This window comes from Orcinus orca, chromosome 14, assembly GCF_937001465.1.
Source record: "Orcinus orca chromosome 14, mOrcOrc1.1, whole genome shotgun sequence".
In the NCBI taxonomy this organism is placed as follows: Eukaryota; Metazoa; Chordata; class Mammalia; order Artiodactyla; family Delphinidae; genus Orcinus; species Orcinus orca.
In genome coordinates, this window is record NC_064572.1 from 10,891,964 (window position 1) to 10,906,553 (window position 14,590).

Genomic DNA, 14,590 nt, shown 5'->3' on the forward strand with positions numbered 1-14,590 from the left:
ATTTCCAGGTGGTTTTGCTCATTATTTTAGAATGTGGAGACAGAGGAGGAGAGAGAGAGAAACAACTGAACTACTGAACCAGGAACAGAATGATCTGATAGGTCCTAAGAGAGGGGAGGAGGAGCGCGCCCACAGCCCCAGGGTCGCGGGGCGGAGCGCGGGTGCCGCGTGCCGCATGCTGGCGGCGGGAAGGGGGCAGCAGCGCCGCCGCCTGGTTCCCGCGCTCGGGGGCCGGGCAAGTCCCGCCCGCCCAGGTGCCTCGAGAGCGCACTCCGCGGCCGGCGTTCTACCGGATTCGGCGGCTCCCGCGCCTGCCGTGTGCCGGCGGCGGCGGCGGCGGCGGCGGCGGCGGCGGCGGCGGCGGCGGCGGCGGCGGCGGCGGCGGCGGCGCCGGCGAGGGGCGTGGCGCCCACTGACCTGCGGCCGGCAGGCTGCAGCGAGCGCCGCGGGCCGGCTGGAGCCGGGCTGAGCCGCCGCGCCGGCCTCCCGCCGCACACCGCGGGGGCGCTCGGGGACCGCCGCGCGGGCGCGCACGGGCGGCGCGGGGACCCTCGCCCGGCCTCGCGCCCACCTTCCCAGGGGCCGCGGCCGCGGGCAGCTAAGGCCCGCAGCCCCTCCGCCTCCAGTCTGGGAGCTCCCGGTCCCACTCTGCCATTGCCTATGGGGATCCGAGAGTTTCCCGGCGGCGCACCCGGGGGCAAAAGCATCGCCATGTGAGTAGCGCCCCGCGTGCGGGTGCGCGAGCGGGCGGCCGGGGGCTCTCGGCAGCCGGGACGCCGGGCGGTCTGGGGCTCGGGAGGGGGCGGCGCGCGCGGTGGAGCTGCTCGGGAAGTTTAGGGCATCCTCTCCCTTTCCACTCGTCCCAACCTGCTCTGCCCCGAAGCTCCCGGCGCCGGGCTCCGGAGACGGGACCCGACGCCCAGGGTGCGGAGGGAGCTGGGGTGCGGTGGGAGCGGGGAAGCGCCGGCCCTGCGGCCGCACCTGACCCTGACGGGACCAGGCTGCGCCCCTGCTCGCCCTCCGGTCTCACCGTCCTTCTCTCCCTCCCCGCCCACCTGCCCGCGGCCTCAGTGGTATGAGGAGGTCACCGGACGTCAGCCCCAGGAGACTGTCCGACATCAGCCCCCAGCTCCGGCAGCTCAAGTATTTGGTGGTGGACGAGGCGATTAAGGAGGATCTGAAATGGTCGCGCTCGGTGGAGGACCTCACCAGCGGGCCCGTGGGGCTCACGTCCATCGAGGAGCGGATCCTGCGCATCACCGGCTACTACGGCTACCAGCCCTGGGCGGCGAGCTACAAAAGTAAGACCCCCTCGCCTCATTTCCCCGGTCCGCCGGCGCATCTCCCCCTGCGGCTGGCACGGCGGCCTCGGGGAGCGCGCGCAGCCCCGTGACCAGCCGCCCCGCTCCCACCCGCTGCCCTGACCGCAGACACCGACCCGGGCTTGCACGTTTTAGGAAGAGGCCCGGAGACGGTTCTCCGGGACCTTTGGGAATATCTGATCCATTTTCTTAAATCCCCTCTCCTTCCCACAGACACCTCTCTGTCTTTATCCCCTTGCGCTTGAGATGTCACAATAAGGAGACAGATTGGGAACTCAGTGTATCCTGCACTGTGTGACTTCTCTGTGGGTACGAACGTGTCAGTCGCCCCGGGTCGGGGCTCAGCTGGCTTGGTTAGAGACAACAGACTTAGGACGCCTGGATTTTAACTCTTCCCTGGGTCCCCTAGGCCCCGATGATGGAGGACAATTCTCGGGGCCTTCATTTTAGATGTCATTCACTCCCTTTGCCCCAGGTCTTTAGCTGTCCTCAGTGTGGAGGTTCTGTATGGATCATTCTAGCTATTGGCATTTGGTCTCTGAGAGAGAAACGGTCGGTGCCAGGTGGAACAGCTGAGACTTTTCTTTGCCAGTGGGCCCCAGCGGATGGCTCTGGCAATGCTGTGATCAGTTATACAGATATTACCTGTGTGACCAGGACTAATGTGGTGGACATTTCTTTCTCTCATTTTGGAAGGGAGAAGGCTATAAGAAATTCCAGAACCTATAACTGTAAGCCACAATTCGGTGGCCTCACCACTGTCGTTTGACAAGCAGAAAGAGAGCCGTTTATCACCTCAGTCAAAGAATTGAGTATTGCTTCGTTCCATATGTAATCAAGACTAACAGCTAAATGATTTTGAGATATGGTTTCACCCTTCATGGCTTGAAATTGGAACATATTTTATTGGTCCTTAGGAACAAAAAATCAGGCTTTTGTAAATTAGTCATATTGAGTTCTAAAAATACGTCTCCCTTTAGTTTTTTCATAAAACCCTGGATTGCAAGCCGAAGGTCAGTGGTATGCTAGCAGTTAGCTGGTTACTTTTATTTGCAGAAAGAAACATTAGATTTTAGTGTTTTGTTTCATGCCCTTACTTGTTTTTAAAGGACGGTGGTGATTGCCTTTAACTCTGTATCAACCTTTAAAAGGTTATCTGCCTCTCCTCTAATCTGCTTCTGCTGCTAAAATTGTAGCTGATAAATTGGCGTTGGATCCCGGAAGGGAGACAAGGGACCATGTTTTCTTTTCAGCTGAGAAACATCAGGTATAGGATAAAAGAATGAAAACCCATTGGAAACCATTTCTCTTATAGATAGGGGTAGGACACTCAGTTTCTATTTACACTTTCTAAATTTCGTATAGAAATGGTCTGTTTCTTATTTCTCTTCTTAGCTTTCTTAGTAAGAAATTAGAATTGTCTAAAGACAGTTGTACAAATTACAGCCTTCATAGAGTCGTCTATTTAGCCCCTGGAATCATAAGGTTTATCATCGTATAATTCTGAATATTTGCAACTGGCCCCATGAGCTTTATAGAAATTTTCACCAAGGCTTGTGACTCTGCAGGGTTGGCGGGGAGCTTTCAGCAGTGATTGACTGTGTTTGGTACAAACACACGTTATAATTAAGGCAGGGGAAAGGCCTGGAAAATGAGTCCCTTGTACCACCAGTGGTATTCTTAAATACCCTCTCTCTGAGGCTTCATTGAAGGAATAAAGAGCAGTAGACAAGGGTGCAGTGGTCATTGTAATCAGAAGAAAATCATCTCACTCCCCCCTCTATTCCTGTGAAGATTCTTCTTTATTCCAAGAGATTTCCTTTTTACTAAGATGCTTTAGGTGACACCTGACATTTTGATGAATGAATTGGACTTTAAATTTAAATTTAGAGAAGCTTATGTTTTATTAATGTAGCCAAAGATGTTTTAAGGTAGTACTTTGGCTGTTTGCTATTTCTACCCAAGTAGAAAAAAATAATAAAGAGGCTTATCTATCTGTTGGTATCAGTGAGTTATTTTGTTTGTCGGTTAATAATCACACTCAGCTAACTGGGAGAGATGATGATTATGAAATAAATATTCTTCTCAGGGTCTCCAGAGTAAGTTATGGGATGTTCCAAGCTTCATCCTTGACATCGTTGTGTCACCTTTGAGTCATCTTTCAAAGTGGCTTCTCTGTGTCCCCACTGAGGGAGTTGACAGTGAGAGTGTCTGGATTAGTTGAGAGTGTAAGTTAGCTGCCTTTGTAGCAGCAGAAATTATTTGAATGACCAAATACTCACTGTTATCCTCTTAAGTTTTAGACTTTGTTTGGGGCGGTGAAGATGAATGAGGTAATTGCAAACAGTGCAGAAGTGATCTTTGTTTGGGATTCTCAGCCCAGTCAGTGAGTTGAACAGATTTTACTCTCGACAAGTGACTTCTTGTGAGGAATTGTTTTAAAAAATCCTAAAGACCCCTGGGTCTGAGAGAGGGTCGGTTTGTATGTAACATTCAACTGAGAATTAAGCTGTTGGTACAAACAAGCAGGTGGGAGGGTTGAATTCCTCTTCTCAGTAGCCACAGTCCTCCGATTCCACATTGCCTGTTTTTGAACCAAACCCCTGGGCAGTTTTCCTGCAGATTCCTTGGCTTCCCAGCTGCGAGTGTACCCAGAGCCCAGGAGGCACATGGTCCATGGTAGTTGCTTAGTTAATATTGGGTTTTTTAAAAAATAGATTAAAAATTTTTTTTTATTGTGGTAAAAATCACATAACATAAAACATATTACTTTAACCATATTTAACTGTACGGTTCAGTGGCACTAAGTACATTCACATTGTTGTGCAACTCTCACCATCATTCATCTCCCAAATTTTTCACCTTCCTGAACTGAAACTCTGTTCCCATTAAACACTAACTCCCTATTTCCCCTCCCCACCTCCACCCCCGGCCCCTGGCATCTACCAGTGTACCTTCCGAGTCTATGAATTTGACCGTTCTAGGTATCTCGTATAAGTGGAATCAAACAGTATTTGTCTGCACCTAATGTATATTGGAATTCATTTTTAAAGTTAACTTTAATAAATGTCCTGCAAACAGATTGTACCTTCTTTTTTTCCCTCCTGCTGTGCTATAAGTTGGCCCTCATCAGCCACCTACTTATACATAGTAGTGTACATACGTCAATCCATCCTACCTGCCCCTACCCCCTTGGTGTCCATATGTTTCTTTCCTACGTCTGTGTCTCTATTTCTGCTTTGCAAATAGGTTCATCTGTACCATTTTTCTAAATTCCACATATATACATTAATATAGGATATTTGTTTTTCTCTTTCTGACTTACTGCGCTCCGTATGAGAGTCTCTAGGTCTATCCACGTCTCTGCAAATAGCGAAGTTTTGTTCCTTTTTATGGCCAAGTGATATTCCATTGTATATATGTACGCCACATATTCTTTATCCATTCTTCTGTTGATGGACATTTAGGTTGCTTCCATGTCCTGGCTAGTTGCTCAGTTAATATTTGTTGAATGAGTGAGTGGATGCGGCCTGAAACATCGACCTCTGGAAGAGAGAACCTTTGAAGGTACCTTCATAGGGATCTGTATTATTTAATTCTCTTTTTTGGCTGCTCTGCGCGGCTTGCAGGATATTAGTTTCCCGACCAGGGATTGAACCCGGGCCCTCGGCAGTGAAAGCGTGGAGTCCTAACCACTGGACCACCAGGGAATTCCCTATTACTTAATTCTTTATGCAGACTTACGTTAGGTTGGAATTGCTTTGCCCTTTCCTTATTCTTCCATGGTAAGTGTCATCCTTGGCTTTCTGAACCATAGACTACACCAGAATCCTTTTTTTTTTTGAATTGTCTAGTTTATTTAAATATAATGAATTACGTTGACTGATTTTCTAATATTAAATAATCTGGCGTGCCTACAGCAAACCCTTATGATGTTTTTGTGTGTGTTTTTTTTAAATTGAAGTATAGTTGATTTACAATGTTGTGTTAGTTTGTGTGTAAAGTGATTCAGTTATACATATATCCTTTTTCATATTCTTTTCCATTATGGTTTATTACAGGATATTGAATAGAGTTCCCTGTGCTATACAGTAGGACCTTGTTGTTTATCCATCTTATGTATAATAGTTTGCATCTGCTAATCCCAAACTCCCACTCCAATCCAACCCGCCCCCCCTCCCCTTCCTCCTTGGCAACCACAATAGGCCAGAATTCTCGATGGCAAGCTTTGAGTTAGCCCAGGGTTTCTCACCTTCAGCGTTACTGACACTTTTTTTTTTTTTAACATCTTTATTGGAGTATAATTGCTTTACACTGTTGTGTTAGTTGCTGCTGTATAACAAAGTGAATCAGTTATACATATACATATGTTCCCATATCTCCTCCCTCTTGCGTCTCCCTCCCACCCTCCCTACCCCACCCCTCTAGGTGGTCACAAAGCACCAGAGCTGATCTCCCTGTGCTATGCGGCTGCTTCCCACTAGCTATCTACCTTACGTTTGGTAGTGTATAAATGTCCATGCCTCTCTCTCGCTTTGTCACAGCTCACCCTTCCCCCTCCCCATATCCTCAAGTCCATTCTCTAGTAGGTCTGGGTCTTTATTCCTGTCTTACCCCTAGGTTCTTCCCGACATTTTTTTTTCTTAAATTCCATATATATGTGTTAGCATATGGTATTTGTCTTTCTCTTCCCGACTTAAATCGTTTATTATGGGGAGAGGGGATCCTGAACGTGGGAGGGTGTTTAGCAGCATCCCTGGCCTCTAGTTCACACCCCCCCCAAGTTGTGACAACCAAAAGTGTTTCCAGACAATGCCAGATGTCCCGTAGGAGTGATGAGAAGCCTTCATTTAGCCTCACCCCAAATTTCTGCTGCAAATGAACTGTCTTCCGTGGAGCAGTAGTGCTAACTGAGCAGGCCTGCCTTTGAATTCTGGGCCTTCTCTTCTCTTCCTTCTTCCTGAACCACTGATTGGGTTTCCAGGAGGGGCCAGGCTAGAATAAACAGCTTTCTGAAAGAGCCCGGTTGCTTGTGCAGCGAACATGATTCCACACCCACTCACTGTAAACTGATACCTTGGAGAAGGTGCTTCAGAACTCAGAAGAGTTTGGAAAGCTTTTCTAGTGATTTCCTTTCCCCTCCCACCTGTGCCACAGCAGAAGAGAAATGACTGGCTGGAATCTCTTCTGCCTCCCCCTTCCTTTCTTATTCCTCTGGGATAGATCGCAGTTGGGGAGGAGATGGCTGTGGAGAGGAAGGGATGCTTGAAGTAGTGGGTCTTGGAGATCCCAGACACAGGTTCTTACGCAGGATGAAAGGACATCTATATATGCTCCTTTATTTTCATTTATTCATTTAGCAAAGTTTTTGAGAACATTTATGATGCCCATGGCTGAGGTGTGCCCTTGTCGAGAAACAGAAATCCACAGACACATTGTTCACAGTTAGCAGGGATGCGTTACTTAGCAAAAGGTTTCCCTAAAGGATGTTTTCAAACAGTGAGCTCACAAACTTTTCTAGTAAAGAAACTTCCTAGGAATAGCTTTTGGAGCTATACACTTGACTCCTGAGTGGGCTTATTAGTACTTCATGGTGCTGGTATGTGCAAATACAAATGATTTTTTTTTTTTTTAAATGCTGATGGGTTTCGTTTGTAAGTCACTTTTAGAGTAGACGGTAGGCTAATCCCAAATGGCCACCCCATCTCCAGCCTATCCCACCGGGCCTGCCATTGGCGACTTGAATCAAGGTTAAGAGCCTGAGGATTACTGAGCAAAACCCAGTTTATTTCGGGGGAGGTTTCATAGTTCAAGCGGAGAAAACGGGAGGGCATTGAATAGCTCACCTAGTGACAAGGAAATCGCATGTTTCAGGATCCTCCAGGTTTCCAGTGTTAGGAAGGGTTTGTGAGGTGAGGGGGGGAGGTTTATGGAGAAGGACAATCTTGCTACTTCTGTGTGCCCTTTCAGACCAGACCATGAGTAGATGTTGCTTATGTGGTTTCCAGTGATAACTGGAACAGTGGCTCGTAGTATAATTGAATTCATGGTGAGCAACTTCTGTTTGATCCTCCCAAGATAGTAAAGGTCAGGTCAGCAATTCAAAAATGACCCACTTGGAAGAGCTGTATAATTTGGTTGTAAAAGTTTATTCTAGAATGGAATTCTTTTTCACAATCTTTTGCATTATGGTTTATTACAGGATATTGAATATAGTTCCCTGATATTGAATATAGTTTATTATAGGATATTGAATATAGTTTCTGTTACGGTTTATTATAGGATATTGAATATAGTAAGACCTTGTTGTTTATCCATCCTATATATAATAGTTTGCATCTTCTAATCCCAAACTCCCAATCCATCCCTCTTCCACCCCCTCTCCTCCTTGGCAACCACGAGTCTGTTCTCTATGTCTGTGAATCTGTTTCTGTTTCATAGATAAGTTCATTTGTGTCATATTTTAGGTTCCACATGTAAGTGATATCATATGATATTTGTCCCTTTCTGTCTGACTTACTCCACTTAGTATGATAATCTCTAGGTCCATCCATGTTGCTGCAAATGGCATTATAGATTGAAAAGATTTTAAAAGGAAAAAAGTTGGAGGGGGCGGGGGTAGGGTGGGGAGGGCATAGAGCATAACATTTTCTGATGTCTCAGAGCATCAGTTTTATTCATGAATATGAATCCGTGCTAACAATTTAGTAAATAGCTTTCTGAGATTTGAGAAGATTACAATGCAGAACTCTTCTTTTTGAAGGGAGCACATTTCTCCCCAGTACACTCAGATCATTGACCGGGAGTTATAAGCCCTTTGCAAATGGTCCAGATTCTCACCTCCAGGAAAAGCCTAGTCTTCCTGGCTTTGGAAGAGGCTTGGGCAAAGAGATGTCTCACTGTTCTTCACAAGTCTATCCTGAGTGTCTACAAAGTGCCTAGTCTGAAATAAAACACTACAGTGTTGAGTGTTTCTCCTTTTCTTAAGCAGCTGGAAAAAATCAGGTGAGTTGCATTAAAACAATGAATCCACATGTGTATGAGCCATTGAACTCTGTTAAGTGTTTCACTGAGCATTGATAAGGATGCTGACTGAATCATAGCCTCTCATGAAGGAGGGGACCACTGCAGTTTTTTCTGTGTTGTCGGGAGAAGCAGAGGGAATAGAATCCACACGGGGAGCTCTCTTCACATCCCAGCAATGTCTCTGCTGGCAAGTTACTCACCTCTGTGAACCTCTGTTTTCTCGTCTACAAAATGGGGGCGAATATAACTGCTTTTCACGATGGTCATGAGGATGAAATGAAATAATGAATATCTAGCATCTAGCCCTTTGCCTGGCATCCATAAATGCCATCATTTATTCACTTCGCAAACTTTCTGAGCATGTACCAGGTGCCAGAATATACAGATAAGTGATGGGAGACAAGACTTCTTTTTTTTTCTTTATTAAGTAGGAAATGTGGAGTAATCTGTTATTCATAAATTTCAGTATTTATAAGACATTCTAAAAAAGAAAAGCAAGAATAGAAAGACAAGAAGATTCTTAAAAATTTCTTAGCCTACTTTTTAATAGGATTGAATCTTCTGAATCTGCAGGAAAACACAGAAGAAATTAATAATAAACTTCAGTCTGACATATTTTCTAATTCTATGCAAAAATGAGAAAAGTCTAAAATACCATTTGATACTGTGCATGAATTACTACAAGACAGTGTACAAATTATTTGTATTGGGAAACGGGTTCTTGCCTTCAAATCTTACAGACTGGAGGGAGAGGAAAGTGAAATAATAGGGCTCTGGAGTGGTGAGTTTCAGGTCAGAAGCTGGAGGAGTAATAAACCACAGGAAGTGGGTGGAGGGGAGGTTTGCATTTCAGGCAAAGGCACAGTATAAGCACAGCAATGTACACGAGCTGTTACTGGAAGGTCATCCAGCTTGACTGGAACATAGAGTCACAGAAATGTACAAGATGAAGTTGGACTGTGAATGGAAACTGACATTATGCTCTGGTCATTTGACGTGTGTCATCAGGAGGGCCATTAAGGCAGAAATGCCACCTTACTCATCCAAGGCCCAGTCTGAGCGTCACTTCTCCCAGGGGGCCTCCCTGACCGCGTTGGATCCGGTGAGGTGTCCTTGCTGGGGCTCCCATGGTGCTGTCACTTCCCATACATATTGTCATGGCTAGTTTAATCGTGTGGCTGAAACCTACAGGTGGAAAGCTCTGCGAGGGCAGGGCTCTTTCCCATGTCGCCAGCCCCTCAGTGTGGTTCTTGGAACGTAGAACTGTGATGATTCTATCCCCAGATCACAGAGTGTCCCTGGCACCTAAATCGATAAACATTTGTTAAATGTACTAACGGAAGGCCATTTACAAGCACACAGAAACAGTTCCTAAGCATCTCCATTTCTGTGGGGGTCTTCCAGAATTATCCTGCATAGAACACTTCTGATTGCCTTTCTCAGTCAAGAAGTGGGACGCCCACTGCTTGGTCACCTAAAAACACTGACAAGCAATCTCACTGCTAGAGCTTAATTCGTCAGTCTCACGTCAGAGTGTTTTGCCTCATTCTGATAACCTCACTTTAAAAGCAGTTTGGGGGCTTCCCTGGTGGTGCAGTGGTTGAGAGTCCGCCTGCCGATGCAGGGGACACGGGTTCGTGCCCCGGTCCGGAAAGATCCCACATGCCATGGAGTGGCTGGGCCCGTGAGCCATGGCCGCTGAGCCTGCGCGTCCGGAGCCTGTGCTCGCAACGGGAGAGGCCACAGCAGTGAGAGGCCCGCGTACCTCAAAAAAAAAAAAAAAAAAAAAAAAAAGCAATTTGGAAGAAATGAACAGGGAAGAAGAGAAAATGGATCAGTGGGATTTAAAAACGTGTTCTGTGGGCAAGGTTTAAATATTGGGGGAGAGAGAGGTGAATCAGGCAAACAGCATGTCTTTATGAGAACAATTGGAGTGGACGCCTTCCCAGCTCACTGTAACCCCCTTAACTGCCCTGCACCGTGTCTTCAGGGTGTGCCCTTAGCGTCACCTTCCTCCTGGACACCATAGATTAGATTGGGGTGGACCCTTGACCCACAGTCACTTGATCAATATCTCCCTCCTGGAATTTGAGATTAAAACCAGGAGATTGTGGTCTAGTTGGTGTGGTCTTTTAAGTGGAGGAGAAGCTATGAGGGAGCTAGCCTGGCTTTCATGTGGAGGGAGAGGCAGAGAAAGCTGGTCCACGTAGAGGGAAGAATAGAGCACTTGTGTAAGCAACCCAGAGAGAGCCTTGACGTTTTCCTGCACTCCACGCTGGGTACCGTTTCCCTCCAACGTCAAGATCTTGCTGTAGTGCCTCCTCCGAGCTCTAGGAGACACCACTGTTGCAAGGGAACAGTCCCTTCCTGTGAAGTGAGCGGAAGCTAAGTTTTGTCCCGTGCAACTGCAGACTCCTAGCTGAAGAAGACTTCTGAGCCACTTCTGCTCAGGCCCACGTAGGACAGAACAAGGATGTACATGAACAAAGACTTTTTCATTGGAAATGAGAAATCCCTTCCTGACTGCTGAGATAAAGAAGGTCCTGGAGCCTGCGTCACTGGAGAGCTGCAAAAAGAGGTGGACACCCAGCACATTTCCTTACCCTGTGTCAGGGAATTGAAGTCGATTTTTTTTAATACATGATGTCTTTTGGTTCAATTCTTCAGTGAATGTGCATTGATCAGTAGAGTAATAGACCAGTTTTGTTTTCTTATCTTATTGCAAAGCCTAGAAAGGGACTGGGGCAATTAGGAATCTGGTCAGTTCTTTTGGTTAATGATGGTGACAAGCCCTTGAACAATTGCCTGGGACGTGGGCACATTTTTCTCTTATGCAGCTGGAGGTAGCCTTAATTTATGACAGCCTTCGAGATGGTAGGAAATAAATTGCTTCTCTCAGGTGATTTGCAGCCCTGAAGGCTCAAGGCTGTTATGGAGCCCTGTGACAGAGAGATATTCAGTGCAACCTCTCAGAACCGTTTTCAGTTGTGATACATGTTTTCTGTGACGTTCACGTTTGCTGCTTGTCAGTCTGCTGCACATCACCCATAGTACTTGACTAGATAAGAATTCCTTAGGAGAGTTATTTTTATCCTTTTTCATCATCGAGTTTGTACCCATGTAGTGTTGTAAAAACTTGCATATATCCTCAGAGTTTTATTCAGAAGGGCCAGAAGAAAGATGCTACTTAATGAATACCATCTTTCCTTCCTTCATTTTCTTTTTAGAAATTGTTTGCTCATTTTCAGTGAATGTATATGAAGATGTCCTGTCCTTAAAGAAAATATATAATTATGATCGTAGGTATGAAACAGTTCGGTTTTGTTTGTGCAGTGTTCGTCTCACGCCATGCACGTGTGAGAGTTTAAGAAACACTCTTTATCGACAAGTGCATTATGCTGGCATTCGATACCGAGGAAGGACTTGAACTTCCCACCTCTATACCATTTTTTTAAGAGAAAGAATGAAATCGTTTGAAGACCATTTAAATGCCATAACCCAGAGCAGCAGATTTCAAGGGTTTATCCAGACTCTTTCCTTTGAAGTCAGCATTTGGTTTTATTAAATCTTTAACGTGAACATTTTTGGTAGGTGTATCTGATTTTATGCTGTCGGTGTGTTTTCAGTTCCATGTCAGTGAAATTTATGTAATTCGAATTTATTCTAAAAACACTAGGAAAACTAGTAGTGGTGCATGCGTCATTGTGTTTGTTCTGTCTGTAACCTGCATGTGTCTTGTGTTTCTCTCAGAATACATGGAAGAGTTTCAGTGTGGTGGCTGGAAGGTAGAGAGAGGAACACCTTCAGACCAGACCCCACTGCCACAATTCTCCCTCTTGAGGAGCCTGTAGGCCAGGCAGGGGCTTCAGAAAACACTGTATGAAGTTTCAAACACTACTCATGGAAGGGTTCATTGGCCAGTGGTTTGGAAACAGATCAAACAATGGAACCTGCTGTGAGTGCATATTCGTTGATCCATTCATCCACCCATCCATCCCTCCAATCACTCACTCGCTCACTCATTCATTCAGACGTCAAATAGTTCACTGCTTCTAATAGGCAGTAAATGTTTTCACTGCTAAGATAAACATACCCTACATATATGGCGTATTTCCTAGAAAATCACAGAGCAGGGAGACAAGACAGACATCTCCTCCTCCATGAAGTCCCATACTTTCCTTGTTTCGGGGCCATCTCACAGGTGGATGACATGTTTCTTTTTGGTGCCTCCCCAGCTAAACATCTTGGGGTATTTTGGGTGCACGTTGACCAGCCTTACACTAAACTCTATTATATACGTATTATTGCGCAGTATTTTATTACGGGCCCCATGAACAGCTAGTTAGCGTCAGGATAGGGTCTGAGCCTCAGGGAAGTTGTTTTTCTCTCCCTTTGGAAACTTGAGTTCTGCTGTTGTAGTGAGAGTTCTGATTTGTTCTTTTGTTTTAGCCCAGGCATGAAACATTTTTTCTTTTTCTTGTAATCATGCAACAACAAAGATTTTTGACTGAGTTGATGAGATTAAGCTACTAAGCCCACACGTTGTTTTTTCCCTAATGTTTTCTGCTGCAGGCATTCCGTTTCTTTCCAGCTCTGAACAAAGCTAGCCTGAGACCTGAGACGTTTTTCTTCCTCTCACTAGGGTCCTAACAGAAATAGCAGTAGACTGGATTTCAAGGGAGTGGGGATTTGCTTCCAGCTCTGCGTGTTCTATCCCGTGTTGCTGCCTGTTCTGCTTATATGCTGTTGCTCCAGTTCCTTTAAGAGAAGATCCCCGTGTCCGTAGAAATACTCCTTTAAAGCTGTTCTCTTGGTTGTTCAGCTTAAGAGTCATAACACTGTCCAGTTCTTCTAGATGTGAAGGGAGTGATATTTCTAAGAGGCATCTCTACTTTTCTCTGTTAATAAAAATCAAAACGGGGCTTCCCTGGTGGCGCAGTGGTTGGGAGTCTGCCTGCCGATGCAGGGGACGCGGGTTCGTGCCCCGGTCCGGGAAGATCCCACATGCTGCGGAGCGGCTGGGCCCGTGGGCCATGGCCGCTGAGCCTGTGCGTCTGGAGCCTGTGCTCCGCAATGGGAGAGGCCACAACAGTGAGAGGCCCGCGTACAGCAAAAAAAAAAAAAAAAAAAAATCAAAACGTCCTGATTTACGTGCCTGTTACTTTGAATATAGATATGTGTATATATGTATTTTATTGAAATATAGTTGATTTACAATGTTGTGATAGTTTCAGGTGTCTAGCAAAGTGATTCAATCATATATATTATATATATATATATATATATATATATTTTGTTTTGTTTTATTTTCAGATTCTTTTCCCTTATAGGCTATTACAAAACATTGAGTATAGTTCTATGTGCTATACAGTAGGTCCTTGTCGGCTGTTTTATACATAGTAGTGTGTTTATGTCAATTCCAAATTCCTAATCTGTCCCCTGATCCAATCGTAAGTTTGTCCTCTATGTCTGTGGGTCTGTCTCTATTCTGTATACAAGTTCATCTGCATCATTTTTTTTTTTAGATTCCACATATAAGTGACATCATACGATATTTGTCTTTCTCTATCTGGCTTACTTCACTCAGTATGATAATCTCTAGGTCCATCCACTCTGCTGCAAATGGCATTATTTCATTCCTTTTTATGGCTGAGTAGTATTCCGTTGTATAAATATACCACATCTTCTTTATCCATTCATCTGTCAATGAACTAAATTTAGGTTGCTTCCATGTCCTGGCTATTGTGAATGGTCTGCAGTGAATGTTGGGGTGCATGTATCTTTTCGAATTATGGCTTTCTCCAGATATATGCCCAGGAGTGGGATTGCTGGATCATATGGTAGCTCTGTTTTCAGTTTCTTAAGGAATCTCCATGCTGTTCTCCATAGCGGCTACACCAACTTACATTCCCACCAACGGTGTATGAGGGTTCCTTTTTCTCCACACCCTCTCCAGCACTCATTATCTGTAGACTTTCTGATGATGGCCATTCTGGCTGGTGCTAGGTGATCCTGGAACCACTTCCCCATGTGTGGATGAGTGTAAGACTCAGGGATGAGTTTGCGCTAAAATATAGGATGAGGTTGAGTTGTTGGAGGACAGTGTCTAGCTCCCTCCTCCTTTCCTGTCTTGCTCGCCTCCTTCCTAGGCCCCCACCTTCTCTTTGAACTGCACACATGGAAGTCTGAGCGTGGACAGGAGGCTGTGCGTCTTTGGAACTGATGCTTCCTAATGGTCAGCA

The 14,590-nt window shown here is 45.7% G+C and overlaps 1 protein-coding gene across 2 annotated transcripts in view; it reads left to right on the plus strand.

Annotated features, from left to right (window-relative positions):
• The first annotated feature begins 563 nt into the window (after positions 1 to 563).
• The window catches only part of SLC35F3 (solute carrier family 35 member F3), a 311,515-nt gene continuing 297,488 nt past the window's right edge, over positions 564 to 14,590 (plus strand). For both annotated transcript variants that reach the window (XR_007471239.1, XM_049696870.1), the window contains exons 1-2: positions 564 to 713; positions 1,072 to 1,301. Coding sequence is in view for 1 of the 2 variants with exons in the window: in XM_049696870.1 (XP_049552827.1) it covers positions 661 to 713; positions 1,072 to 1,301 (283 nt within the window). In the remaining variant the exon portion in view is untranslated. The remainder of the gene's footprint in view (positions 714 to 1,071; positions 1,302 to 14,590) is intronic.